Source organism: Notolabrus celidotus, chromosome 22 (assembly GCF_009762535.1).
Source record: "Notolabrus celidotus isolate fNotCel1 chromosome 22, fNotCel1.pri, whole genome shotgun sequence".
Classification (NCBI taxonomy): Eukaryota; Metazoa; Chordata; class Actinopteri; order Labriformes; family Labridae; genus Notolabrus; species Notolabrus celidotus.
This window is the reverse complement of record NC_048293.1, coordinates 15613893-15641871: the sequence shown is the minus strand read 5'-3', so window position 1 is coordinate 15641871 and position 27979 is coordinate 15613893. Positions and strand designations below refer to the sequence as shown.

The 27979-nt window shown below is 40.0% G+C and overlaps 2 protein-coding genes across 3 annotated transcripts in view; both read left to right on the top strand.

The window, feature by feature from the left end:
* Positions 1 to 23995, top strand: part of LOC117805719 (unconventional myosin-VI-like) — a 42590-nt gene extending 18595 nt beyond the window's left edge. Inside the window, exons 17-34 of one of the 2 annotated variants that reach the window (XM_034674242.1) lie at positions 49 to 176; positions 1850 to 1945; positions 2489 to 2659; positions 3268 to 3306; positions 3466 to 3559; positions 4357 to 4487; positions 4708 to 4785; positions 4920 to 5049; positions 6932 to 7022; positions 9509 to 9659; positions 12459 to 12667; positions 12782 to 12860; positions 15817 to 15977; positions 16119 to 16169; positions 18273 to 18376; positions 20030 to 20164; positions 21046 to 21264; positions 21697 to 22430. In XM_034674242.1, the coding sequence (XP_034530133.1) occupies positions 49 to 176; positions 1850 to 1945; positions 2489 to 2659; positions 3268 to 3306; positions 3466 to 3559; positions 4357 to 4487; positions 4708 to 4785; positions 4920 to 5049; positions 6932 to 7022; positions 9509 to 9659; positions 12459 to 12667; positions 12782 to 12860; positions 15817 to 15977; positions 16119 to 16169; positions 18273 to 18376; positions 20030 to 20164; positions 21046 to 21264; positions 21697 to 21896 (2267 nt within the window). In that variant the 3' untranslated portion in view covers positions 21897 to 22430. Of the gene's footprint in view, positions 1 to 48; positions 177 to 1849; positions 1946 to 2488; positions 2660 to 3267; positions 3307 to 3465; positions 3560 to 4356; positions 4488 to 4707; positions 4786 to 4919; positions 5050 to 6931; positions 7023 to 9508; positions 9660 to 12458; positions 12668 to 12781; positions 12861 to 15816; positions 15978 to 16118; positions 16170 to 18272; positions 18377 to 20029; positions 20165 to 21045; positions 21265 to 21696 lie in introns of both variants that reach the window. The other variant, XM_034674243.1, reaches the window with a different exon arrangement.
* A 2252-nt stretch (positions 23996 to 26247) lies between these two features.
* LOC117806488 (unconventional myosin-VI-like) overlaps positions 26248 to 27979 on the top strand; it is a 6502-nt gene continuing 4770 nt past the window's right edge. The window contains 2 exon segments of the mRNA XM_034675441.1: positions 26248 to 26254; positions 27803 to 27959. Coding sequence (XP_034531332.1) covers positions 26248 to 26254; positions 27803 to 27959 — 164 coding nt within the window.

Sequence of the window (27979 nt, the reverse complement as noted above, 5' to 3'; positions counted from 1 at the left end):
TACTGATGTTATATTAAACACTGCTGATACATCTTTCATCTTTTTTAGACCTAGTGGAAGCAAAGCTGGTTGGAGTCCTTGATATTCTGGATGAAGAGAATCGTCTTCCTCAGGCCAGTGACCAACACTTTGCCCAGGCTGTTCACAACAAGCATAAAGACCACTTCAGACTGACGGTCAGACCCCTCAAGCTGTGCTCTCTCTCCCTCTCCCTCCCTCTCCCTCCTTTCACAATGTATCTAATTTTCAAACCAATTCAAAGGCTTTATTGGCATCTCTCTGCTTCTGTCTTTGTGTTCCCTCCAGTATTCTGCTATTATTCTCTTTCTTTGTGTACTTTTTGGAGAGACCAGTCGTCAATGCATTTCACTTTTTTCATTGTGATCTTTTTTACCGTGCCTGTGTGTCACAGTAGTATGGTGAATGACACATGGTCCCTCCCTCTGTCTCTGCAATTGTCGCTATTGTTCGTCTCCCTGCCTGTGTCTCCGCAAGCATGAAATCCTTTTAGAAGTGCAGCCTTGACATCAATTCAAGTTTGAGAATAGAGGTGGCTGCCTGCAGCCCCACTCTACTGCAGAGATAGTTATAGCTCAAAAAAGCCTGTTCTGGCCATTTAATAGAGTGAAAGACTTTCTTATTAATATACAGCGCTTCTATGCTGAGAACTTTAATGTCCTCTATATAGTCTTCACATTAAGCATGATACATTATGTCTGTTCTGACTGATGAAGCTAATAACACTTGGTACAAGATAGTTATCTGCTTTATCTGAACAATATTGTTGTTGGAATTTTGGGGTCCTGTGTGAGAGAGATAGGCACATCTCTCTTTTTGCAAGCCCAAGTGAAGTCTCAAGTGTTTGGTCATGAGTCCAAGTGAAGTCTCTGGTCTTTGGTCATGAGTCCAAGTGAAGTCTCTGGTCTTTGGTCATGAGTCCAAGTGAAGTCTCTTGTCTTTGGTCATGAGTCCAAGTGAAGTCTCTTGTCTTTGGTCATGAGCCCAAGTGAAGTCTCTGGTCTTTGGTCATGAGTCCAAGTGAAGTCTCTGGTCTTTGGTCATGAGTCCAAGTGAAGTCTCTGGTCTTTGGTCATGAGTCCAAGTGAAGTCTCTGGTCTTTTGTCATGAGTCCAAGTGAAGTCTCTGGTCTTTGGTCATGAGTCCAAGTGAAGTCTCTGGTCTTTGGTCATGAGTCCAAGTGAAGTCTCTGGTCTTTGGTCATGAGTCCAAGTGAAGTCTCTGGTCTTTGAGGGCAGCGGCAAGTCCCAGTAAAGGGAGATTGTTTTCTTATTGATCGCAGACTGTGATCTGCTATGGATGAAGAATAAGTAAAAATGGTCAGTAAATATTGTCCACGTGTCCCAAAGCTTGAGTCCAAGTTGAGTTTGAAGTCTTTGAACGGTGAGTCTAAGTCAAATCTCAAGTCATGTAAGTGTGCGACTTAAGTCAAATTGTAGTCCCAAATTCGTACCCCCTTATCTGCTATAAATAGTCAAGCCATATAAGATGAATGTGGCATTTGAGCAATACATCTTGGCTGTGTGTGGTTATTATGACCGTGTAAATCCATGCTAGTAAACAGAGAGTTTGTGAATGACTCATTTATAGTTCTTAAACCTGAGACTTTGCCTTTTATCAATGACGCATTTTGAAGCTCTTAAGGCGGATTTCTTTGCATTTCATTGATCCAAATGTTTCATTCTCCAGACCAGCCTTCCTCAACAATAGTGGTGTGGATAAACAAGATTCTGCTGTAGAGATGGTGATGGATTGGATGGGAGTGAAATCAATACATATGTGTTTTAGCACTGTCATTAAATTTGATTTGCTTCCTTCCTCCTCCACTTAGGTACCTAGGAAGTCGAAGTTGACCATTCACAGGAATCTGCGGGATGACGAAGGCTTTATTATCAGGCACTTTGCTGGAGCAGTGTGCTATGAAACGGTATTGAACAACATAGATTTATTATATAGAGCTGTTAGAGCTGGGTGTTATTCTCATAATCCAGGAATCAAGTGTTTTTCATAGACTTCTATCAATTATGTCTCACATAGTTGATTGTCATACAAGATGGCAGACACTAGATATGTTAAGCCAACTAAAAGTTGATAAACTAGTTAAACACAAGCCTTCAATTATTTTATTACTTTAACATTTTGTATACTGTCAGAAAATACTGGGAACACCTGTTACAGTTTGTTTATAAAATACTTGCATTGACTAGTAAACAGTCCTAATTGCCTTAAATAATGAGTTGATTATTACAGTCTGTGTCATTTTTGTCTCTTGCTCATGTACTAAATTATTAACAACTAACAGCACCTGTTGCTCTTGTACCAATGTCACAACTGTATGATTTACACGTGCTTTCGTTATGTAATAAATGCAGCAGGGACAGGAGCACTCTTGATTTGTTTTTGCATTGTTCTACATCTATAAAATTGTGTAACTACATTATTGAATGTGTTCACCTGTGTGTGTCCATAGACTCGGTTTGTGGAGAAGAATAATGACGCCCTGCACATGTCCTTGGAGAGTTTAGTGTGCGAATCAAAAGACAAATTTGTTCGGGAGTTGTTTGAAAACTCTAACACCGCCAAGGACTCAAAGCAGAAAGCAGGAAAACTCAGCTTTATCAGCGTTGGGAACAAGTTCAAGGTAAGAGTGGCTGTTAATGGTTTTTTTCATTGTCAGAAAAAAAGGCCTGAATTGAATACCATGGGGTTCAAATGTAATAAATCAAATGCAAACACACTGAAGTTTGTGAATTCATGAACTCATGAAGAGCAGTTAGGAAACATTTCATATAATTAAAAATGATTAAATGAAATTAAATGGATAAGTACCACTGTGTAAACTGTATCTCTGAGCATACAAAAATGATTTGGAGTTCCCCAAGGCTCTATCCTTGAGCCTCTTCAATTGAACAGTTTTACCTCACTTCATTTTAAGGGCAGTTCATGAGAAAAAAAATATTTCAACGCTTTCAGTTTCACCAGTAGACTGTGGTTCAATACATCAAGTATAAAGAACAAGTTATTGAACAAACAAATCTCTCTTATATAAAGCCTTTTGAGTTGCATTGTTGGTAAAAAGTTGCAATTCGAGGACACTTTCTTTTTCTTGCATTTGTCCTTGCTGGCCTCGACTGTTCCCATCTTTACTCACCCGTGACAAGAATGTATGCACCTGCTACCTTTTCTGTCTGGAGTATCTTCTTACAAACATTTACAACAAATCATCCTTCTGTCTGCTTGAACACACAGACTCAGCTGAACCTGCTACTGGAAAAACTCAGAAGTACTGTGAGTAATGTTTTTTCCTTGCACACAAGAACTACTGGATCGTGTCATTTTTACTGCAGAACTATTACCAAAGTGTTTTAATCAATACAGTGATGGCAGGCAAAAGCTGAGGTGCACTGTGAAACATTCCATTTCTTCTGGTACTATTTGTGTTTGTAGGGCTCAAGTTTCATTCGCTGTGTAAAACCCAACCTGAAGATGATCAGCCACCAGTTTGAGGGAGCTTTGATTCTCTCGCAGCTGCAATGCTCAGGTAGGACTCAGTGTAATGTAGCTCAACAGAACGTGAAGCTATTTCAATAAGATGACCATGCTTATTGCCAGACACAATGTAAAAAATTAGAAAGCACATATAACAATAAAGAAATAAAATATATTGCTGATTTTGGTCGATAAATGAATCCAAGAATATTTTTTTACACCCGCAAATTAAATTGTATTAGCTGAGTTCATTATTGGAACTTATGGTGTGAATATTACATGTCTGCTTAGTATTTTCCATATAAGTTTAATTATTTTAAACCACAATGGCTGAAAAAAAAAACATAAAAAGACATTCAACTTTATTTATTATATTTTTTTCATTTTTCATTTAAAAATTGCACGGTAAGCAGTGATGTATTTTTGGACAGATTAATAAATAAATGTATCAAAGGCAAAAAAAAAAGTGCAGCTGCACTTGGGGCATTGACTGTTATGGAAGTAGTACTTGTTTGTGTTGCTTTAATGAAATATTTGATATGATGCAAATTACCAGTTTTCCAGTCAATGCTCACAGCCTATTGAAGCAGAAGTAAGGATATTGCTGCAGCAAGCTTTTAACAGGGATCACATTAAAGCAGCATTTTTCTGTCATGTAAACCACTTTTGTTGCCACTTTCCCAAAGACAGGGTTTTTCTTATTAGCAGACTTGCATGCAATACACACATTAGATTTTGCTTAGTCACTTGTTAGAAGAGTGTTAACTATAATACTTGAAACAATCCTGTTTCTCTTTCAAAGTGCATTAAATATTAAAAAAAAAGTTTCTTTGTCTGTTTTCTGTTCAGGAATGGTGTCTGTGTTGGATCTGATGCAGGGGGGTTTCCCCTCCAGAGCTCCCTTCCATGAGCTCTACAACATGTACAAACAGTACATGCCGGACAAGCTCACACGGCTGAATCCTAGACTCTTCTGCAAGGTGGTGTTACATAAGTTTAATAGTTTTGTCCTTCACTGGACAGATAGAGCAGCTATTATATCACTAAACTAATCTCCTGAAAGAAAGGAGTAATTATTTGTGTAAAAAAAACTTTCTCAGCACTGACCCCTTTGGGAGATTAATAAAAAGTTACAGGCCCTGCAATTTTACCACATCTTCAAAGTTGCAGTGTCACTGATGGAAATTTGTTCCTCTGTAGGCTTTGTTCAAAGCACTGGGACTGAACGATGCCGACTTCAAGTTTGGACTTACTAGGGTGTTCTTCCGCCCTGGAAAGGTATGAAGAAGTCAGAAGAATTGATAACTCCTGAATGTTATCATTCAACTCACAACTCAAGAGATTACAGGTATTTTTTGTAAACGTAAAGATCACAGTTTGATTTGTGTTTTTGTCTTTGTGTATGAAATCAGTTTGCTGAGTTTGATCAGATCATGAAGTCGGATCCAGACCACCTGGCGGAGCTGCTGAAGAAAGTCAACACCTGGTTGCTGTGCAGCCGCTGGAAGAAGGTCCAGTGGTGCAGTCTGTCTGTCATCAAACGTAGGTTTAAAAAATGGCTATGGATGAATAACTGAAACTGTTGCATGTTTTTTAGGAATTATTTTGACTGTTAATATGACAGTAGAGCATGTGCCCCATGTACTGGGACTTTATTGCAGCAGCTCTGCTTTGATTCCCGCCACAAAATGCTCCTTTATCAAAATAAACGCTAGATCACATGAGACTCAATGAATTTGTTCTGAAATAAAATATCAAAGAAAGGTTAGTAGCACTAATTACTTTTGTAGATAGAGAGATACATCTTTATTGTCCTTACAAGGAAATGTGTTCTCACAGTCTGTACAAGTATACATCCATCCATCCATCCATCCATCCATCCATCCATCCATCCATCCATCTTGACCGCTTATCCGATTAGGGGTCACGGGGGGGTGGAGCCTATCCCAGCTGGCTACGGGCGGAAGGCAGGGTACACCCTGGACAGGTCGCCAACCTATCACAGGGCTAACACAGAGAGACAGACAACCATTCACGCACACGCTCACACCTACGGGCAATTTAAAGTGATCAATTAGCCTGGTGAGCATGTTTTTGGACTGTGGGAGGAAGCCGGAGTACCCGGAGAGAACCCACGCATGCACAGAGAGAACATGCAAACTCCACACAGAAAGGCCGGCCGGGGATTTGAACAAGGAACCTTTTAGCTGTGAGGCAACAGTGCTACCCACTGCACCACCGTGCAGCAGTATACATACATAAAACATAAATAATAAACACCCACCCAACCTCACAACAATGTTGCCCATCAACCAACATATGTACACACCGGACACATATATGTACACAGGACATATATATATACATATACATACAGGACACATTACTGGGGCATTTTGTTCAGTTGTGTTATGGCAGATGAGACAAAGTTCCTGCCAAACCAGGCTCGTCTACAGTATATAAGTTAAGTTATTTCACTCCAGGGATTGACTTTGTCTTTCCTTGCAGTGCATTTTTCAGCTCTGATAACTTTACTCAATCCTATTTCACATTTTTCCATTACTTCTGAATATTGAAAGCAGCAGCCTCCAGCAGTATGGAGTCGTACTCTAAAAGCAGTTCCTTGAACCATTAAATTCTTCACCAAGCCATCGATTCTCACCGTATAACAAAGCGCAGGCTTTGGCTTATTTGGGTAAAAGCCTCAAGTGAAAGAACATTAGAGTGATAACAGAATTTCTGCTTGATTTCTTGAATAAGTGACCTGAGGAAATGTATGTCCTCAGTCGTGTTGTTTCATTCAGTTCAATGCCTCACCTTATTATCACACTTACATTGGCAGGTGTGTGTGAGACAGAGTGAGAGAGAGAAAGAGAGAGACAGCCTATAAGTGTTAACCAGATATTAAGCACTACTTGCTGTTATTCATGTGAGATCAATGGGGGTTTACTTTAGCAGTTAACTCATAGCTGTATTAATGTAGCATGTACTTTATAGGTATTTTTTTTTCATGCAACTTTTGTATTTCTCTTAAAAAAAACTGTAACTGTAATGTTTTCTATTATATGTGACTCAAAAGAGGACAGTCTGAACAACTTTATCCATGGCACACCCTTTATTTCTGCAGATGAGAATATTAATGCATTAAAGAACAAATGAGCATGTAAATAATTTGAGCACTGCAGTGATTTCAGATCTAGGAGTTGTGCTGATGCAGTGTATTTGGGGATTTTTCCTATGATTTTTTAATTATGAGAGCGACACAACATAAGGTTTCCAAGAGAAAGAGAATGACAATGATTCAAGTCCCAGAGCACACCCAAAATAGGGGAAGTTGCAGTTCATGATCAGAACCTGAACCCCCTCTGAGACAACGCAAAGTATTCAACACATCTTTGTTTGAATCTTCTTCTTTTTCTTACAGTTCGGAACAAGATGAGGTACAGAGCTTTGGCTTGCATTAAGATTCAGAAGACAGTTCGCATGTGGTTGTGTAAGAAGAAGCATAAGCCACGGTGAGTCTCCTCCTGTTTTATGTCCTTAACAACACACACACAAGCAGACACACACCTGTGTAATTTCTGACCATCTTCTTCTGTGGCTGTGTCCTTTGCTCCCTTATTCTTCTATTTCACCCCGTGCTTTCTGGGCACTTCTTATTTAAAACGATCCACGCTTGGTTGGTTTTGATGGCTTTCTCACATTGTGAATTTAGGAGTTCAATCCATCTCCAAAGTCATCTGTGGAGAAATGATGTCTCACTGTACCGCTTTGGAAAATACAGCGTGTCCTTCTGTATTGGAAACTTGGGAAAAATGGCTCTGGTGAGAGCAGCCATCCAGATGATGGGTTTCTAGATCGTTTTTTCATATCACATTTTCTCTGTGAGTGGCAGGGTATGTATGGATGGGAGAGGACACTTTTGATACCAGACGACAAACATGATTATTTGATGTAGCTCAGTATGGAGACTGTTATTTTGAACAGTGATATATCAATTTTTCATATCAGCTTCAAAAAGAAAAAAAAAATACAGAAGATACTTTTTAAGTATGCACACTACCAGTCAAAAGTTTGGACACACCTTCTCATTCGATGGTTTTTATTTATTTTAATTATTTTCAACATTGTAGATTAATACTGAAGACATCAAAACTATGAAATAATCTGGTTTTGCCATAATCTGGATTACAACATTAGTCAAATAGAGCGATCCATTGTGTGCTAACCCTACCTCTGAACAACACAACTGATGGTCTCAAACACATTAAGAAGGCAAGACATTCTACAAATGAACTCTTGACTAGGCTCATGTTAATTAGAAACCATTCCAGGAGACCACTTCATGAAGCAGACTGAGAGAATACCAAGAGTGTGCAAAGCTGTCATCAAGGCAAAAGGAGGCTACTTTAAAGAATCTAAAATATAAAACATATTCTGGTTTGTTTAACACTTTTTTGTTAATTAAATAATTCCATATATGTTCTTTCATAGTTTTGATGTCTTCAGTATTAATCTACAATGTTGAAAATAATTTAAATAGATAACAAAACATTGAATGAGAAGGTGTGTCCAAACTTTTGACTTGTAGTGTACATTGTAAGTATGATTAAAATACCAACCATTTTTTGTGATACAGGGAAATTAACATGACCAACAATCAACATGGTGAGATATAGAGCAGTATAGAAACACCCACACCTCCTTTAACCATGATATAGTCAAGGGGGTTGAGGTGCAGGGAAAATAAAAATAAGATTCAAGGGTTTTGCATCCTGAGGTGTCTTTGCAACTGAGTTCAAAAAGGTCATAAAAATGTTTTGCAGCATCAGAAGAGAGGCATATACAGTATACAATTGTAACATATGACTGGGTTCTTCTTCAGCACAACAGGCACACACCACTCCCACTTTTTGGGTTGTTTTAAGGTCCTTTTTATTGCTCACACTCACACACAATTTCACCAACATAAACAACTTTCCCCGTCATAAAAAAGATTCAGGGTCCACCTTTTACAGAAGTCCAACTCAAAATACTGTACAGCATACAGGACAGCCCTTCTCCTCTGGCTCTGTGTGTGTGCAAGTCTATGGTCCAGCATGCTTCTTCATGGAAGAGAGGATCTGAATCACCTGTTCCACTTAACTCTGGTGCTGCTCCGACATGCCACTCCCTCACCTCTCTTTTCTGCAGCTAAGCACAACACCCCACTACCACAGCCACATTGACCTGAATATGAAAGTTTTTTTCTTTAGCTGTCTTATATTCAGGGTTCAGACCTTTAAATGCAAATATACATTAAAACAGTGCACAGCTTCTCTCATCTGGAGAGTATCCCTCTTTACTAAGGCCAGCTGTCATTCATAATTACAGTGCCAGGGGATGAAAGATGAAGTGATAGTCACAAAGTGGTGCAAAAGTAGGCTAAGTTAATCATCAGCTGAGGTGATACCAATTCTAAGATAGTGGTTATCAGTGCAGTAGAGACATGAAACAACTGTCAAGCAGCCAAGAAAAAAGGTGTCACAGAGTGTGACATCCAAAGACAGTGAGTCGGAAGCAATCACTTGAAAAAGTTAATAGTTACAGAAAATCTTACTTTGTCTTCAAAGCAGATGCTGACGGAGTGTTCGAGTATATTACGAATAAATGAGATTGGGCTTTCCCCCCAAACCGCAGCTGTCATCACCATCGCCATCGTTTTTAACTGCGACAAATCGCGTTATAACTAATAAACTATGGATCAATTTCATTTCTATTTCCTGATAAGCAGGGCTGTGTTATAATAATTTTAACCAATCATCAATTTAACCACAGTGTCTGCATTTTACCGTCTGTTTTTAACCCTGTTTTTATTCTTACTGCCCTTTTAATATGTCCTGTAGCACTTTGAGATTTGTTCAGAATGTAAATTGCATGATAAATGAAATGCATTAATCAGGGTTGCCTTATATGCTGATTGATCATGAATCTGTAAGTCTATGTTTTTCCTCTTTCTCAGCATTGATGGTATGGTGAAGGTTCGAAATCTGAAGAAGCACATGGATCGGTTTAATGAGGTTGTGAACGGGCTGAAGGAGGGCAAGCCGGATATGGCCAAAAAGGTTCAGGAGCTGGCTGCCGCCATAGATGCTTTGTCAGCAAAGATAAAGGTGAGTCATCAGGTCTGGCTGTGCTTACCTCTGTCATACTGAAAACTGACTATAGCATTATATCTCTATTGATTGGAAAGTTGCTCATGCCATCAGTTTTTCAGGTGCTCTGAGTTAAACAGTGTGAGCAAGAGAGCATCTCTAAAATGTTTTCTCCGTTCTGTGTGTATCTGAGGAAATGTTTCAGAGCTCTGATCATCTTTTAAACATGCCAGCCTCAGATTTACATGTTTCTCCTCTCCGTTTGCACACGTAGCTCCCTGCCACTGCCAGTTTTACCCTGTCATTCGCTGTGCTCTTTCTCAAGCTGTTGTGCCCTTTTCTCTTTCGTCCTCTCAGAATCAATATTTCCAATCACCCTTGGATAAAGAGAAGAGCTAGGTGAAGAAAAAAAATTCTGTCCTCTCAGATAAACTAATTAAGTGAGGCGAAATAATCCAACGTGCTTTGTGAAAACTCAGCTCTCCCTGTGCAAATAAGCACTTGTTTTATTGGACCCTTAGGGTACAGAAAATCATCACCAACACTTCCAAAAGACATCTGGGCGCCAAATTTACAAACTTACCCTTTATTTTTCTGGCACTGTATGCTGGCATCACCTGTATGCAATCAACAGGTATGCAAATAGGCTCCTCAAGGTATCCCCGTTGACCATGATGCTCCTGTGACTTCTGACCCTGCCAATCAGCCTCTATCTCCTTTTTGTCTCCCTGTTAGGTATTAGCATCCCCATTGTGGACTCTCATGGCGTTCTGAGTGCTTAGAAATCGCCCTGGTGTTATATCTTCTTTTAAATAATGCATGAGATGCCAATGGCTGTCATTCAGATCTCAGCACGTCAGGGACGAGACCTTGTCATCCCACCTCCCTGTGTCACTGTTAGAGGCTCACTTTAATGAATCTTCACAATCTGGTGACCTCTTCTCTCTGTGTTGATTGTATGTCAAGTAAAATGGGGAATTGAGCGTCGTGGCTGTTGTGTTCAAGTGGCAGGCGCAGTGTCAGTCAGTCGTTCTCCTGGTTACCTCATGGGAAAGTGTGCCATGATAACAGGAGTCTGTGATGTGTCAGGTGCTGTGTTCACACATGCACAAAACTATTGAAATTTTCTGGTTGGACTGGATTAGTCAGTGCCAACAAATGGAGCGCAGCCTGCAAGCTAGTTCAGGCAGACAACTCGAGCTGCGCTCATTCATACTGACACGTCATCACCTATCTATCAGCTGATCTCAACATCCTCATTTTGCGGTCTATTTAAGTTGCAAGTCTACCTGTCTCTGCCTCTGCTTTGCCAGTGCTCCTGCTGTCCTGCTCAGTGCTGTGTGCAAACTTTGTACCCACCTCCTCCCCGGCATCCACCTGCGGGCTCCGAGGGGGGTTAGTCCTATCTCATTACTCCTAAATGTCTGCATTTAAATAATCTACGAGGAGTAATGAGGTTCGGAGCCCATACACCAAACACAATACTGTATGCTGCAATAAACTTTATCTTAAATAAACGTGAGTTGTCTGACTGAACTAACATTTTCAGCACAACCTTATCCAGAATTTTTCCCACCAGCCCTGTAGTCAAAAAATCTTCATGAGCATTGATGTATATAACATGCAACAGGTAAACCTGGAAGAACAGCATGTAACAGGATGAATAAAAATATCTGAGGCTTAAGAAGGAGAAAACATTTTAAAAACAAGAGCAGCAAATATGTCTGCACATCCATCTGTCTGCACATAGCGTTGATATAAATGCAAAACCTGTGAACCTAGCATTGGTTTCTGTTGCTTAGTCTGTGATCGTTCTGTAACCATTACACTGTGGCAATCCCAGTGTATGTTTAGTGCCATAACCTGCTTCACTGGACTTATCTCCTGACCTACACTCACTCATCCAGGGAAGATGTCCTCCCTTGTCCCACTGGAACACAATATTCAGGAGTACATACTGTATGTGACAGAGGTTAGGGTAAAAAGTGCAAAATGTTGCCTCTCCTCATAAGAAAACGGCAGAGGGCAAAGTTTTATGGCAATACATTTGGAAAAGCTTATTAGCCATGCTGAGGGAATCTCATCAGATTGTATTATTAATGCAAATCTTAAAGAATTGGTGTTCAAAGCAACCCATGGTTTTATTTACAGTATCTCAAGGGGATAATTGCACTGATAAAACTTAGATCCAATCAAAAATACAAACTTCAACTGTCTTTCAAAAGACAACACAAGACACACACTGTAAGATTAGTGTGCAGTTTAAATGCCTTATTTTACGTGGCACGAAACATTCAAAACAGCGGACATGTTGGGGCTAACTTAAGTCCCAATCAGGGTCATCATCAGCAGAGGTTGTACACCTATGTTAAGTTAACCTCATCAGTTGAGTGGGAGGATGGTTTTCCTTGAATGTGTAGGCCTGTTTTTTTTGTAAAGACAGGGAAGAGATACCTCATTGATAGAGGAGAGAAGAGGGAAAAGCAATGAGTAGGAAAAGGGCAGTTAAAAAGGAGAGTAACCTGAGATAAAATCTAGAAAAAGAGAAAGAAAGGGAGGAAATAAAATGCCGAATTATATAGAAGAAGAACAATAACTGTATAAAGAGAAAAGCTGAGAAAAAAATGAACAACAAAACAACAAGCACTGCTGCGTCTACAAAGTCCCAGCAGTGCTTTTAACCAACAGCTTTGGTGCAGCAGAGGCTTAAAGCTGAGAATGAATTGCACAAGAAGAGTGGTAATAACACAGTTGGAAAAAGTAAAACAGAGTACTTTGTGAGCCTTACCTGCATTCTGATGTTCCCTCTGCCCCCAGACTACAGTGATGACCTATAAAGCGATCGACACCGAGTACAAGGGACTGGTGAAACGCTCCGAGCAGCTGCTCTCTTCAATGCAGAAGAAAAAGCAGGAGCAGGAAGAAAGCGAGAGGCTGAAACACATCGAGGAGGAGATGGACAAAGAGAGGAAGAGGAGAGATAAAGAAGAGCAACGACGTAAACAGGAGGAAGAGGATAGAAGGCTGTGAGTAATGGCCAGAGGGAGTTGTTTGTAGAAATGTGACCAGGTGCCATGTCAAAAGTTTGAAACCGGAAGTTGTTTCAGTTTCAGTAAAGTTATTTTCCTTTAACATTTCAGGAAATCAGAGATGGAGCTGAAGAGGAAGCAGGACGAGGAGGATAGAAAAAAGAGGGAGAAGGAAGAGAAGGTTATACAGGTATAGACCTGCCTCTGATGTTATCGTCTGCTGCGTAAAACAAATAGCAGCCAGGCAGGAATTAAAGAGTTCCCCAAGAAAAGGAACAAAAACATTTCCATAAATGAAGTAGTTTGAATATCAGGATGAAAACACTGTTCAATATGTTTAAACTCTCTACCAAAATGTTACTACTTTTAAGGTGCAACCATTTATCAACACATGTCTAACTACAGTTTCTCTGTGGTTTTATGTGCTCAGCGAGATAACTGACCCACAAAGCCCAGCAGTGACTCAGTGCTTATGCCCTGCCATTTTAATTACATTTAAGCAAGATGAATATCTTAATCCTAATCCTAACTCAGCGGGATCCTCATTGGATCATTTTCTACGGCATAATGCGCTCTACTGCTACTGTATTGTTTTCTCCTTATATCAAGGTTAAACACAAAAAACAAACTGAGCAATAATCTGGGTTTGAAACTGGACCATTTTTTGGGGGGGGTTATTATGTTCTTTTTTGTGTGACTATTTCCTGTTTCATCACACCTTTATCAGATTTTGACTTGGACTGTACCCCAAACAACTTTGTCCAACTTTTAACCTTTTTAAAAAGACAGAATTAAACGATATATTATGACTTTTATTCAATACTAGTTGACTGCAATATAGGATCTAAATCTTTAGTTGTAGCCTAAAATACAACAAACAAATCACAAGTTGGGGGTGTTAGAGGAAACATATAGACTTTAGACTGAAAGTCATTGACTAAAATAAATTAATTTAGGAGCTACTATGAAGTATGTTGTGATGAGTGATCAGTCAGAGATGAGAGTAAATCAATCAATGTATATTTATATAGCACTAAATCACCACAAACGTTATCTCAAGATGCTTTTACAAACAGCAGGTCTAGACCATACTCTTAAGTTAAATTATTAACAAAGACCCAACATCAAGAAAGGTTACAGTCTTATCTCATTTTATCTTAATACACCATAGGCAGAGCACCTCACAGTATTTAGCAAGTTACAGCAGCGAGGAAAAACATCCTTTTAACAGGCAGAAACCTCCAGCAGAACCAGACTCATGTCAGACAGACATCTGCCTCGACCAAGTTGGGGTTAGAAAGAGGGATAGAGGAGAATAAGAGAGAGAAAGAGAGCAATGAATACATGTGTATGTGTCCCATAAGTAATTACACATGCCGTCAACATTTTCTAACATTTTCTGCTTGCAACAGCCTTAATCACAACTTCAGTGTCCCCAAATTGTATGCATCTTGAGGCTGATTTTCGTATAGCTGCATAACGACATTACAAGGGGATTCAGTAGCTCACAGTATGCAGTATCAGCTTTGCATGATTTGTTGTCAATGAATAGGGAAAAAAATCCTTCATCACTGGATGTTTCTTTCTTCTCAGTGGCAGACTCTCCTGCCTCTGACTTATGTGTGAAAAATGTGTTCACATTGATCTGTAGATCACATTGATCAGATCTACAGAGGGTCGCCCCCAGGATGTCTCTTCATTGATGATTCCACTTCTCACTAAGTTTCTCCCTCTTAACTTATTCATCCTTCAGTGCACTGTCCTGTGTTTTGTTATCACTTATTTTGCTCTTTTTCACCTTTATCCATCGCTGTCTGTTTCACTCACTCATATTTATGTCTTACCTCTCCTAACCATCCATTTATGCATCTCTTACACACACATCACAGCGTCTGTACATCTTCATCCATTTTATTCAGTGGACAGTTGGATATTTGCAACCGTCAATTCTCTCCCAGTAGCCAGGCGGTTGACACAACGCTGTCATAGGCCACATGTCTCAGGAGACTCTCTGCAGAGTTTGTTTATCTGCAGCTTGAAGCCTGAAAGCTGCAGCAGAAGACTTTCTGAGGGTGTCTGATGTGAGTGCGAATGCATTTTGTTCTGTGTTCTTTGCTATTTCAGCTGAGCCAAAGGTTAGTCTAGCACTTCGTTAACCCTTTCAATCTAACTCTATTTCCTCTACAACATCTGCTCCTCAGCTCTGTGGAGGGCAATGCCACTTGATAAGACATTTCTACTGTAAAAGTCCTCTCACGCCAAGTACTTAAATATTTCTTAATGTGTGCAACTCTCTTAGACTATTTCCATGTCTTGTACGAAACAAAATCTTGTGCTGCCTTCATGATGGGCTAGAAACATATTTGTTTGCTCAGTCTGTCAATAATTAATTAGACTTCTTTTTTGAAAATGTGGTCAAATCAGCTTGGAGAGACAGATTTTCAGATTCAGCTTTAAATACCTGCTATAGAGCTTGTAAATCTTTACAATCAAGCCATTTCAGCCAAATAAACAGGTGTCTTTAAAACTCTGTTGCACAAACTACAACACAAAGCAGCTTAACATTCATTCTGACGTCATCACTATTTGCAGTGTTGGGTCTCATGCTTAACCCCGGACACGTTTCACAGCTGCTGATTGGGCAAGCCTTGGGTATGAATAATGGATTCTTAACTGGAGGCAATTCATATTTAAAGCTCCTTTGAGAAAAGTACCCTTTGTGGACTTCATTAGTGGCTTCCCATAAAGAGATAGGAAATGGTATGGCTTGTATAAAGATAGATTTTAATTAATCTATTTTTATGTAAGTCCTCTGATTGTGTCAGTGAGAGATATTTTTGTTTTCTGCAAGAATTAAAAACACAAGTTTAAATCAGGGTCAAAACTGTAATAAGTGTCTCTTCTGATTGTTACATTTGTGTTTGTGATTTCCCACCTGTCTCCAGACTGATACACAGCAAAGCTCATTTAGCAGCCCATCCACTTTGTTTACTAGGTCTAAGCAGGCTTGGCCACACTGAGGAGATCTTATTGCTATAAAGGGTTTTGGTCCACACAGCAGCATTGTTATTCAGACAGGATCCAGTTGTTTTTGTAGATTGTATTACAGCACATTAAGAGAAGAAGTGTTTTCATTGTGTTTACAGGCAGAGTTGGAGGTCGAGCTGGCTCTGGAGCGCGAGGAGCAGGTCCAGCGCTCTGCCATCCTGGAGCAGGAGAGACGAGACAGAGAGTTGGCCATGAGGATCGCTCAGAGCGAGGCAGAGCTCATCACAGAGGAGGGGCAGATGGATGCCAGCCTGCGCAGGTAATGGAAACATGAGAGCGACACACATATACTACTTCTTCACAGTTGACGAGCAGTGTGAACCATAATTCATGAGAACTTGACCTCAGCGTACAAACATGTGTAACCAGATTTTTTTCCTGTTGCTGTGTTTTCTCCCAGAGATGACTCTGTTTCAGATCTTCCTATCTCTTCATCCTCAGCCAGACGCATGTAAGATATCAGCACAGGTTTCTGTACCCGCCCATGTACAAGTGAACCTACCATTAATAACCATCACCCCCTCCCTTCCTCCGTCCCTCCCTCTCTTACAATCTGTTCTAATCTCTGTCAAAGACCTTAATGTCTGAGCTCCTTTGATTAAACTCAGGATTATACCAGCAATGCAAAGCCAACTTCAAAATCATCGTACTAAAAGAGATCAACAATGAAATTTTATGCTTGATCTATCTCTTATCTATGCTTGATTTATTTTGATTTATGAATCACCAATCACACAATAAGCAAATTAAAGGATATCTATGAGCGATCATGAGTTTCTCTGAAAGTAAGATGGCAAATCATGAACCAGCGTTGATTCGAATGTGCAGTGTGTGATCTTTTGTTTCTTTGTTTTTGATTGGCTCTGCATGAGCGACTAACGTCTGTATTCTTTGCAGTGCTGGTGCAAGAAAATCTACGTGAGTCCCCTCACTTCTACGTGGAGTTTTATCTGACGTGTTCATGTCCTCTGAATAGATGCACTGCTTACAACAGCTTTGTTAGTGTGTGGTGATAAGGACAATTTGTACTCACCCTAACTTCCTTAGCCTCCTATACCCTTAGCTTAAACCTTAACCTAAACCTTAACCTTATAATGACATTAATGATATCAGTGGCATTTAATTATCTTCTGTTAGCTGTCAGCATTTCCTTACTCCTGGCTAATTAAGTTATTTATTCAAGTGTGATAGTGAGCTCAGAGTTAACGTTTGTGTCCCAGTAGACAGTTGGTACAGATACAGATTACTCTATGCTTTGCAATCCTCACCCAAATGTATTGTTATTTATATCATGGCTCCCTCTGTTACTCACCCATGTCTTCTTCTGAGTTTGGCAGTATAACTTACACTAACTGTCCATAACCTCACACAAGTGTTGAAAACCAAGCAAAAGCCTGTTGACACCTTATATTCAGGTCTATTGAGCTCTAAATTACATCTGATCTAATATCCTATTATCCTGTCAGTATTGACTCCAGCATCCTGCTGCCACGTTGCATGTCTCCTACAATCCCTGTGGGTCAGGTGATTGCTGGAAACCGAAAGGAGATCAGTTGCAAGAGAGAAAGTCCAAATCTCTGGTGTGTGACATGTGCACGCCACAGAGCCTCAGAGCCTCAGAGCTCCGAGCACATGAAGGCATGAGTGCCGTATCAGCAAACACTCTGGCTGGCATTGCTGGCGTAGTAGCTACAGGACCACCTCCATCATTAATCTACCATCCATTTCCTGTTCACACTCTGCCAAAAGAGCCCTGAAAGAAAAAAAGCTACACTTCCACTCCTTTTCTCTCTGGCTGCAGCACCCTGTCCTTGTTCATGACCAGCACCCACTGGCTCATGTCTCGGCTGGATTGACGATGATCCCAAATCAGTTTCATCTTTCCAGCCAGTATGAATTATAAATGGTAATGGTAATCTGGCTAATGATTCGTATATCAGTAATCCTCTGCTCTGAAACATTAGGAGCAATGCCGACTGTAAATAGAGGAGCTAAGTCCTGCGTATTATAGCATTAGCAGCCCCGACGCAGCAGGGAACCTAGAGGCACGCCTGACATGAGCTCAGACTTCCTGCAGCAGACTTTTAAGCAGCTGAAACTGCACTATCAGTTTGATTTATAAACTCAAATGCTGTGTTGTTTCTCCTTTATTTTAAAATAAGGCTGTAAAATAACACATGGTGGATGTACGCTGTTATCTAGAAGGTTGTAACATCAGAAGATCTCTGCGTTTTTATGGAGTTGAAGACTGCAAGAAAACAGATGAATTCTGCTCATCAGCTCCCCTGCTGAGCTGCTTCTGATGTGAATGAAATCAGCTGAGAAAATGATGGGTGGGGCTTTAAAAGAAGTAAAGGATCTTCTTTCTTCTTTTACAGAGGACAGAAATCTAAGTTCTGTTTAATTAACAGATTTATGTATCTTGACATTTAATTGCACAGCACATCTACCCACAAATCCCAGATCCAGCAGAGTTGTACTCAGTTAAACCCGTCTACACACTCACCCTGTTTTCTCTCTCTCTCTCGCACGCTCATCTGTTCCTTTGCTACAGAGGTCCTCAGGTGCAGGCAACCAAAGCTGCTGCTGGTGGGAAAAAGTACGACCTCAGCAAGTGGAAGTATGCTGAGCTGCGAGATGTCATCAACACTTCCTGTGGTGAGAAAACACGCTCATGTTCAGCATGATGCCACTTTTATCAAGTTAACAGAGTGTGTGTGTACTGACCCAGTATCAAGAATATCAGGTGGTCTAGGTTTTTGTGAAAATCTTGCAAAATATTTCAAATGTATGCACACTTTCAGGCTGCTCTAGTACCTAGAAAGCATGTGCCACTTTTGTCGTACAGCAAGGCTAGAAACTGAAGTTTAAAAGCCTAGCCTGCAGCTGTACTGAGTGTGGACACAGTACATTTTGCCCGATAAGTCAAGAGACCAGTCAGAGGATGTTCCCACAGCTGCTCCAGCTCATCAACATGCATTTTAATGGTGGGAAGAGGAAATTATCTCCATTTTAAAGGGTGCCAGACTTCTGCCCTTCCCAGTTATTCCAGGCCAGCCCTCTCCTCAGTCGTCATGAGAAGCAGATGCCTTTCTGCTCTTCTATAATTGCGACTGTGTACAGAACTCTGATGAGTGAGAGGAACTCTGATATCCCCAGTGGGAATCCAAAGACATCTGGTTAATTTGTGGAACCCAGTGGCTTCAGTTGCGCTGGCGGTGATACCAGAAAAGCTGAGTGTGTGGTATAACTGATTGTAAGCGTATGTTTACAAGAAGCTCTGCGTGTTTTGAATGTTTTCATTTTGTTTTATGGTTAAAAGAAAACACAGCACGAGCCCCTGAACTCATCATTATACTGCGTTCAGATTGAAACTAAAGGACAAGTTCGTCAAATTTTACATTTTGCGAACCTCTCTCAAATACATTAAGCTTGATGTCCTTTATATTGTATTCATAATAGTGGTGTAATCCAGGGTTCCTTAACGTTTCAGCCCGTGACCCCCAAAATATAGGTGCCAAAGACTCGTGAGCCCCACTGTTCCTCAAAGTGATTTGATGTGGCTTCATTTAGCTGGTTTGCAGAAAATGACCCTAGCTATATGAACATGTGGCTGTGTTTCCTGTGCCTTTATGAATAAACCTACTGCCACTGATGCTTTTGATAATTAACTGTTCACTAACCCTAAACTTAGGAGTGATCTGGCAAAAAAAGGCAGAAAACTCATTACATTTTCTAATTTCAAGGTTTTATTTCAAGGTTAGCTACTTTTTTTGTTAATATTCTTTACTAAAATGGGTAAAATCTACTATTTTTAGAAAAAAAAACAATCTGCAAGACATCTCACAACCCCACATTTGTGTCTCGCGACCCCCCCAGGGAACCTCTGGTGTAAACAGTATCTTTAAAGCTCCTGTGAGGAACTTTCAGCTTATGTTGATTGTTTCTCCTCCACCTACTTCTTCACTGATTTTGTTCTTCATTTGTTAATCGTGATTTTTAACATTTCATCCGACCTTTACTTTAACTCTGCAAATATATGACTCATCAAAAATCTTGCATACATTTAATCATTTCGACTGACACCTACCCCCCTTACACCCATCAGGGGTGTCAGACACACAACCTAGAGAAATAGTCTTTATGTGAATGTTCTTATATGCTTCTGTAGCTTATATAGAGACAACATAATAATAATTACAGTCTGTTTTTCACCCAGCTGAAATCCCCTCACAGGAGCTTTAAGTAAAATGAAAGTCAAACCATGTTTTATATTTTTCAGTTCTCACTGGTGTTGTTTTTTATGCACAGACATCGAGCTGCTGGCAGCCTGCAGAGAGGAGTTCCACCGTCGCCTGAAGGTTTATCACGCATGGAAGTCCAAGAACAAGAAACGTACTGATGACGGGACCGATCAAAGGGCTCCTAAATCTGTCACTGACTATGGTGAGAAGAGAAATATTCTCCCCCAATTATCCCCTTGCTCCAAATAACATCCCATAAGAGCTCAATTCTGACCAGGAGCACTACTGCACAGGTTGCTTTCCCCCCTTTTTTCCCTAGCTGTCAGCAGAAATTAACAACCTGCCAGTGTTTCCTAACATGCATTTACCTGACAAAACACCAAGGACCTAAAAATGTAACCACCCCCTGTCCTGCTCTCAGATATTCATTCTAATTAGCAAATTACTGCCAGATATGCTTTGTCAGGATTCAAAAGCTGCTTTTATGACAGCTCCCTGCTTTAATAATCTCACAACCCAACCAAGCATGCTCTGTGCCACACACACACAAACACAGGCACACACATAAATGTTATTTTGCTGCTTGAAAGCAAACCAGTGCTCCTCATTTCCCCTCTTTTTCATCTTGAAAACAAATATCCAACATGATGGAAAAGAGAACAGTGGATCCTCTGTTGCCTGTACTTTCACTGTATTTACTCCCCCTTTCTCTTTTGATATGATGGCTCCTGAAAGGCGTACCGACTCTTATATTTGGATCCTGTTCTTGGCCTCCGCTGATGCAGCTGGGGTCTAAGCAGGGCCATTTCATAAGAGGCTGAAAGCTGCTTTATCTGGATTTTCATGTGATATTTACTTCTGTGTTTTCTGCATTCTCTTTCATCTTGTAAATTTTGAAAGCTTTATTCTTTTTTTTTTTCTGCCTCATTTTTCTCGGCTGTTACAAAAAAAAACTCGAAACCATGAGGGATTTCAGGTGACATTATTTCAGACAAAAGACCACAACAGATGCTTTGTTGGAGCAAACATTTCCCATGTTTAACACAAACACATATTCAATAATCACACTCTCTCTGGCTGCAGCTGAGCAGAACCCAGCTCCTCCAGTGACAACCCAGCAGCAGGAAGTGGCCATGAACCGCCAGCAGCGATATTTCCGCATACCTTTCATCCGACCTGCCGACCAGTACAAAGACCCTCAGAACAAAAAGAAAGGATGGTGGTACGCCCATTTCGATGGGCCGTGGATAGCCAGACAGATGGAGCTTCACCCTGACAAACGGCCTATTGTGTTGGTTGCAGGTGAGTCAGCAGATTTGCTTTTGGTCTCATTACAACACAGAGAGCATCTCTAGAAAATACAATGGTTTACAATGCTTACATCCAGGATACAACTTACTCTATCTTCTTTTATTATTCTGTGCATATTTTATTTACTCAAGTAGTTAGTTTAGACTGCATATCCCTAAAAAATATACCATCTGATGTCTATAAAATTCATGAATTTCTCAAACCTAGTTTAGTTTGCCTAGTTTTTGCCAAATCGTAATATTCCCTTTAGAGTATATAAAGACTTGTATCAAAAGATAGGATGAAACTTTTATATATGATACCATATCAACCACGATTGTTTTTCAGTACTACATGCTTCATACACATGTAGTGTAGTGTGTAAACAAGATACTGGTGCAGAAATATGTGTCCTGAATGTTTCCATATCAATCCACCGCTCAGGTAAAGATGACATGGAGATGTGCGAGCTGAGCCTGGAGGAGACGGGTCTGACCAGGAAGCGAGGGGCCGAGATCCTGCCCAGACAGTTTGAAGAAATCTGGGAGCGCTGCGATGGAATCCAGTACCTCAAGAAGGCCATTGAGAACAAGCAGGCCCGGCCCACGCACGCCACCGCCATGCTTCAGAGTCTCCTCAAGTGACCCAGAGCAGAGAGATAAAGCCTGAAACATGACACTGATACGCAGACTCGCAAACATGCACGCTCGTGAGCTGCAGTGTGTACCTGCAGTTTGTGGGCTGGAGAGAAAGATGCTCCCTTTACAGTCTTACTGTAGCTACTCAGTGTTTCACTGAGGCGTCTCCTTTTTACATTCCTGTAATTTGTTTAACTTTTTATATCCGGATTTTGGAGTGGAACACCTTATTGGTGTAGTGATAGCATTTGTGTTCAGTCTTTTCCTCAATCTTTTCTTGAATGTGAAATGACACCCTGAGGCCTTACACTGCAACAAAACCACAGTGCACCACAGAAGTCTTAACTACTGCCTAGCCGTTCTATCTCTTACCTTTAAAACTTAATGGTTTTTAATAGGGACAATGAATTAGACTGAAAGAAAATATGAAGGGATACTTAATGAAGCAATCATATCTTTAAAGGTGACATATCATGCAAAATTGACTTTTAATGGTTTCTTACCTGAAATATGTGTCCCTGGCATGTCAACAAACCCCCCGAGAATGAAAAAAATCCATTCTGCCTCTGTTCTGATTTCTCCACCTTTCTGTAAATGTGTGTGAAATGAGCCGTTTCAGACTTCCGTGTTTTTGTTACGTAACAACAATATCCGGTCTGTCACGGAGTCAGAGCTCGGAGCTTGTTCAGCCCATAGACTGTATAAAATAATACTGAATCCCCCCTCCGTTTTTCATTACCTGCACAAATGTGTGCTAACAAGGAGCTTAGGAGGGAGGCATGCTAGTTGTAGGCTGTCTTAATAAACACAAAGGTCGGTTTTACTCCCCACGTCTGCAGATTTGAAGATCTAGTGGATGATTTTTATTTATCATGGATAAGTGCTAGCGCTGGTTAGCATAGCTACATAGCTACATGTCGTAGCTGCAGCTGTGTACCAAGACACACGTCTACATACTGACAAATACAACAACAAGAAGCACTAAATCTGTGACCAATCCTTCAGAAAGGTCCTGCTACAGGCGCCTCTCCATCAGGATCAGATTCTGGATCAGATTCAGAGGGTTGAAGTAACGCGATCTCTGAGCAGCCGTGTATATTCAGCCAACATGTAAACATTAGATCAACGTGCTGGAGAGCCGAGGGCACATCCACTTCCGGAGGGGACGTGGTCAGAGAGAAAACAGAGTGTTCTGAGGAGGACTGAAGAAGAGGGTTTTTCAGGCAGACCAAAATCTGATTTCAAAGTGTTTTTTTGAGCATAAACTTTAAAGACATGTTTTGGGGACCTCTTAGACCAATATATATTGATGAAAAAAGCGTGATATGTCACCTTTAAGTCTTGCTCACTGTTGTCTAGTTATCTTTCTTTATTATTTTTTATCACTAACATCTCATTAGACCAATAAAACATGCACATAGCTTCTTGGACTTTGCTTAATGAACTTAAAGAACTAAAGAAACTTTTGTTTTTAATTGAAAAGAATATTAATAATACAATTTAAAAAAAGTAGAGAAGTTATATTTGTACATCTATTTTGACACAGGGCACAAACAGGGTAAAGATTTTATGATGGCTAAACGTCACTTTCTTTTTCGTGCAGAACATTAAGAAAACACAGACATAAAATCACTGTTCTTTTGTTTCATGACACTCTTTTAAAGATGTATTGATTGACATAACTACCAGCTCCTTTACCATCTTTAAATTGTTTTCTCTTCATCTGTTTTTTCTTGCTGTGAATACACCTCTATCATCTGTTGAAACTCTTAAAACATTAAGTTAATTTTTGTATTGTTATGCAAGAAGGAAATGTAGAAGTTTCCATGTTTGCAGTCTTGTGGGTTTGGAATTGTTTTACAGACAATCATGTAATGCGTGTGTGTGTTCTGTGTTTGTTCATGTCATATTTTAATGGGCAGATCACTTTACTCCTCCAGTTCATTCATCTCCTCTAGCAATCATACAATACTTCTATATAGACTCACAGGGATTCTCTGACAGATACTCTAGCAAACTGGCACTTTCAATGTGTCTTCTTAAATCTGATGTATGTTTGCCTTCACACTGGAATACAGTAGACAATAAACATATGCCCACATGTGTTTGATTGTTTTTTTTACTCTACATAATGGACACATGAGAGCAGTTCATATCAACAGAGAGGCGCTCAGGGACAATGCTCTGTAAATGGATCAAACGTTTGAAAGGTAAATGCATCTAACAGGATTAGATCTTAGATTAATTAAACAATGAAAGTTAATGTAGTGCTTATGTCACCATTGATCTGAGGCATGTCCCCATTAAGTGATCACCTGGATTAAAATGGACTTAAGAATCTCCTTTGTTCTCTTTTAGAGTAACACAAAGGAGCAGATATAAATAGCTTCTTATAAAACCTTAAATAAAGTGGCGCAGCAGTATAAGCGCCCCACATACAGAGGCTATAGTCCTCGTTGCAGAGGTTGTCGGTTCAACTCTGGCCACGACCATTTGCTGCAAGTCTTCCCCCACTCTCTACTCCCCATGTTTCCTGTCTCTTCACAGCTGTCCTATCAATAAAGGCAAAAATGCCCTAAATTATAACCTCAAACAAAAACCCTAAAAATACAAAAAGTAGACCTTTGTTTCAATCAGACACCTTAGTGATTTTAGGCCCCTTCAGTGCATATTTTGCTTCATGCTTTAGGTTTGTTTTTACTCTTTGAGTTTATTCACATCAACAAATTGTAGATTGTCATCTCAGTCCGTCATAAAATATTTTCATTCATCACAGCTGCTCTACTGGACAGATATGATCATCTTAATGCAGTCAAAACAAACCAAACTTCATATTTTTGATGCAAAAAAACCCATTTTATTCTTTGCCTGTAAACGCAAAATGTGTAAAAATAAATGTGAAATGATTGGCGGGGCGAGGTGTTGAGTTGGGCATACTGATGGAAGCACAGCTCAGCACCCAGCAACATGACCCACCAGCTCATACATTCATTCTGTTTTTGGGACACAACAGTGGTTCAGAATAGCATTAAAATAAACAACATTTTAAAGTCTAAGTTTTAGATACCACCATGTGTATCAGTCTGTAAATAATAAATACCTCATTGTGAGGAAAGAACAACCTTGCCAGCCCTATACAGGAAATGTTCCTATCATTCAATATATAGAATAAAAAATAGGTTCCACTTTAAGTCAACCTAAGTCCACCTTAAAGGGACAGTTACGTTTTTAAAGTGGGGTTGTATGAGGTTCTTATCAGTAGTCAGTGTACTACACAGCTGATGACAGTCTGTACAGTTATGTTTGGAGAAGCCAGTATAATGTCTTAAAGACACGTTTCTCTTGACTCCATCTGCAGCAGGACAAACCTCAACTCCCTTAACTTTGACTGGCTTCCCCAAGCAGGCTGCTATCTACTTATGTAATACTCTATTAATAAGTGCCTCATGCAACCCCACTTCAAAAAAACAGAACTATTCCTTAATATCCATAGCTTTCTGTCTAACGAGACACTCATCTCTATGAACAATTAATGTCAACACTTTTATCACCATTTAACTGCTCTACTGTTCCACTCCTCCACATACAGTTAAATAGTAACATCAGTCTTTGCTCTGTGCTTGTCACCGTGTCCACTGCTTCAAGGTGTCATCAAACATCCGTGACTTCACAACAATCATTATCGGCTGCCCTTAAAAACCGCAAGTCCTGTATTCAGTTGGCGGGACGACACGCCTGCAGAAGAAAGAATGAAAGAATGAAAAGAGCCAACTTCAGATGAAATGACCACAATGGACTTAAAACTGGGATTATTTCTCATAGAAGGAACATTAGACTAAAGAGAGGGGTTTTCATTGCAGAAGCAATGGTCAGTGCTTAGAAATCAGATGTGGAAATCAGTACAAAGTAAATATAGGCTCATGCGAAATGTCATGTTAAGGTGCTCAAAAGTCAACTGTGATTGGTTCATCATTGAAAAATCAGCGAGGGCTAAAACAGGTATGTTTTACCTATATACACACCATAGCCACAGATCTGTAAAAAATATTTTGTATAAGTCATAAATGTCAGCGACACTTTGCTACACTTTCCTAGATAAAATGCATATTCAATGCTTTCTCTTCTGCCCCAGCCAGCACCATTTCACACATTAGTTTTAAACACCATCTTGTGTTTTCTTTAATAGTGCCCCCTCTGTGTGTGGTATACAGTGATGGAAGTCCACATTTCTGAGACTAACTTTTCGATCTTGTTGTGTAGAGTTGTCTGGGATCTGTGGAGACAGAGAGGAGGACACTGTTACTTTATGCCTCATTAATATATTAAAGAACCAGAGGCACTTGAACCAGATGCGCAGATGCAATGTGAGTACAAGCAATACAAGGGTCTGCCAGAAAGAAGATCTATTACAGAGCATTATGCTTACAGCTGCTTATATGGAATTGATTGTTAAAACTATGCAGTGTTGTTAGACTTGGGACAAAACTTTTTTAAAGTAATACATCCTGTGTACTTTAAAATGTCTCAATTGACCTCTGAGCAATTAGAAGGTATCAGAGGACAATGATCTACAATAGCATAAATAACTACAATGAACACTTAAGACACTTAACAATACTAAAGATACTTAAGACATGTGGAGGATGAGAGCAACAAACTTTGCTGCAAAGAAAACTGGAAGATCATTTGCAGAGAGTTGTTGGAGCGTATTAGTTTACGACTGTGGATAAAGGTTCAGGTTAGTGGTTTAGTCATGTTCCTATGCAGCACTCTGTACCTCAATACTCAGATGTATATTTTCAATAGTGGCAAAATGTTCCTGCTCAGACTGTTGGGATTGGGAAGAAGCAGAACTTGAAGAACATGGATATGTGGAAACTTGGCTTAAGGCACCATCATCATTCTCAAATACTGGGTTCACCCTCATAGTATTCTCAAAGGCAATAAGGTGAAAGGGTGTTCCTACAATGTAAAGGAGATGAGGTTGGTAAATGAAGATGCTTAGAATACAAATCATCATAAATCACTAAAACAAAGCAACACCTTTAAAAAAAAATGCTTCCAAAATGTAGAAGATAAAACTGCTCGTACTTACACCAAAGTTAAAGTCTTTTTGGGCTTTATACATTCTTGTAATGAATATCAAAAGGCAAATGATGGAACAAACAAGGCAGAGACTTCCCACGAGGCAGGTTACAATAAGCGAAGGGTCTACTGGCATTGACACCATCTCGCTGCAGTGTGTCTCCATGGTAGTGCCAGTATGTACCTACAGGGCATCTAAAAAACATACAAGAAAAAATCAAAGCTTAGTTAATTGAAAAGGCTCCTGGTGTGTGCTATGAGATAAAAGATTTCACATTGATTACAAGGCACGGCAGAAATGCAGAGAATGTACAGGGAAAAAAATAGAAATGTAAGAACGTGTTGAAATGATGTGGTGTACACAAATGTGATTTCATTGGTTGGATCAGAAATGTAATTTTTAGGGCCATTTACTGAGTCGATATATTTGAGGGGACTAGTGAGCTGTTTTTTTAAAATAAAAACTAATAGAAACACAGGATTTCTCCAAGCATCAATATTTGTTTGGCTTGATTACAGCAAAGTTTGAAGCAGTCAGCTCTTAAATCTCAAGTGTCCTTGAATGCACCACCAAATGAAGTATTTCAATCCAGTCCCTGCTTGTGAATGCAAATGTATTAAGACATTGTCAAGACAGGGTTAAAGTAAAAAGTCTTTGTATGTTTGTGATACTACAATGAATGAACAGTCATGGCCTCCTGGAGTCTACTTTAGACTGTAACAGTGATAGGTAAAGTAGGTACACCTTCACTTTAAATGAAAGCCTCTACAAAGGCTGAGTCATCATTTGGGTCTTTCCTCATTCGTCAGCTTTTGTGTACCTGCAGGTGGCTCCGTGCCCGGGGATTATTTCACACTGGCCTCCATTCAGACAGTAGTCTGGCTGCAGAGTGCAGGTGCTCTGACAGGGCAGGCCGTCCACTGTGCTGTACCCAGGATCACACAGACACTCTGCCTCATCGGTCCGACTGTTCACCACGCAGCGTGAAAACTCATTGCAAGCC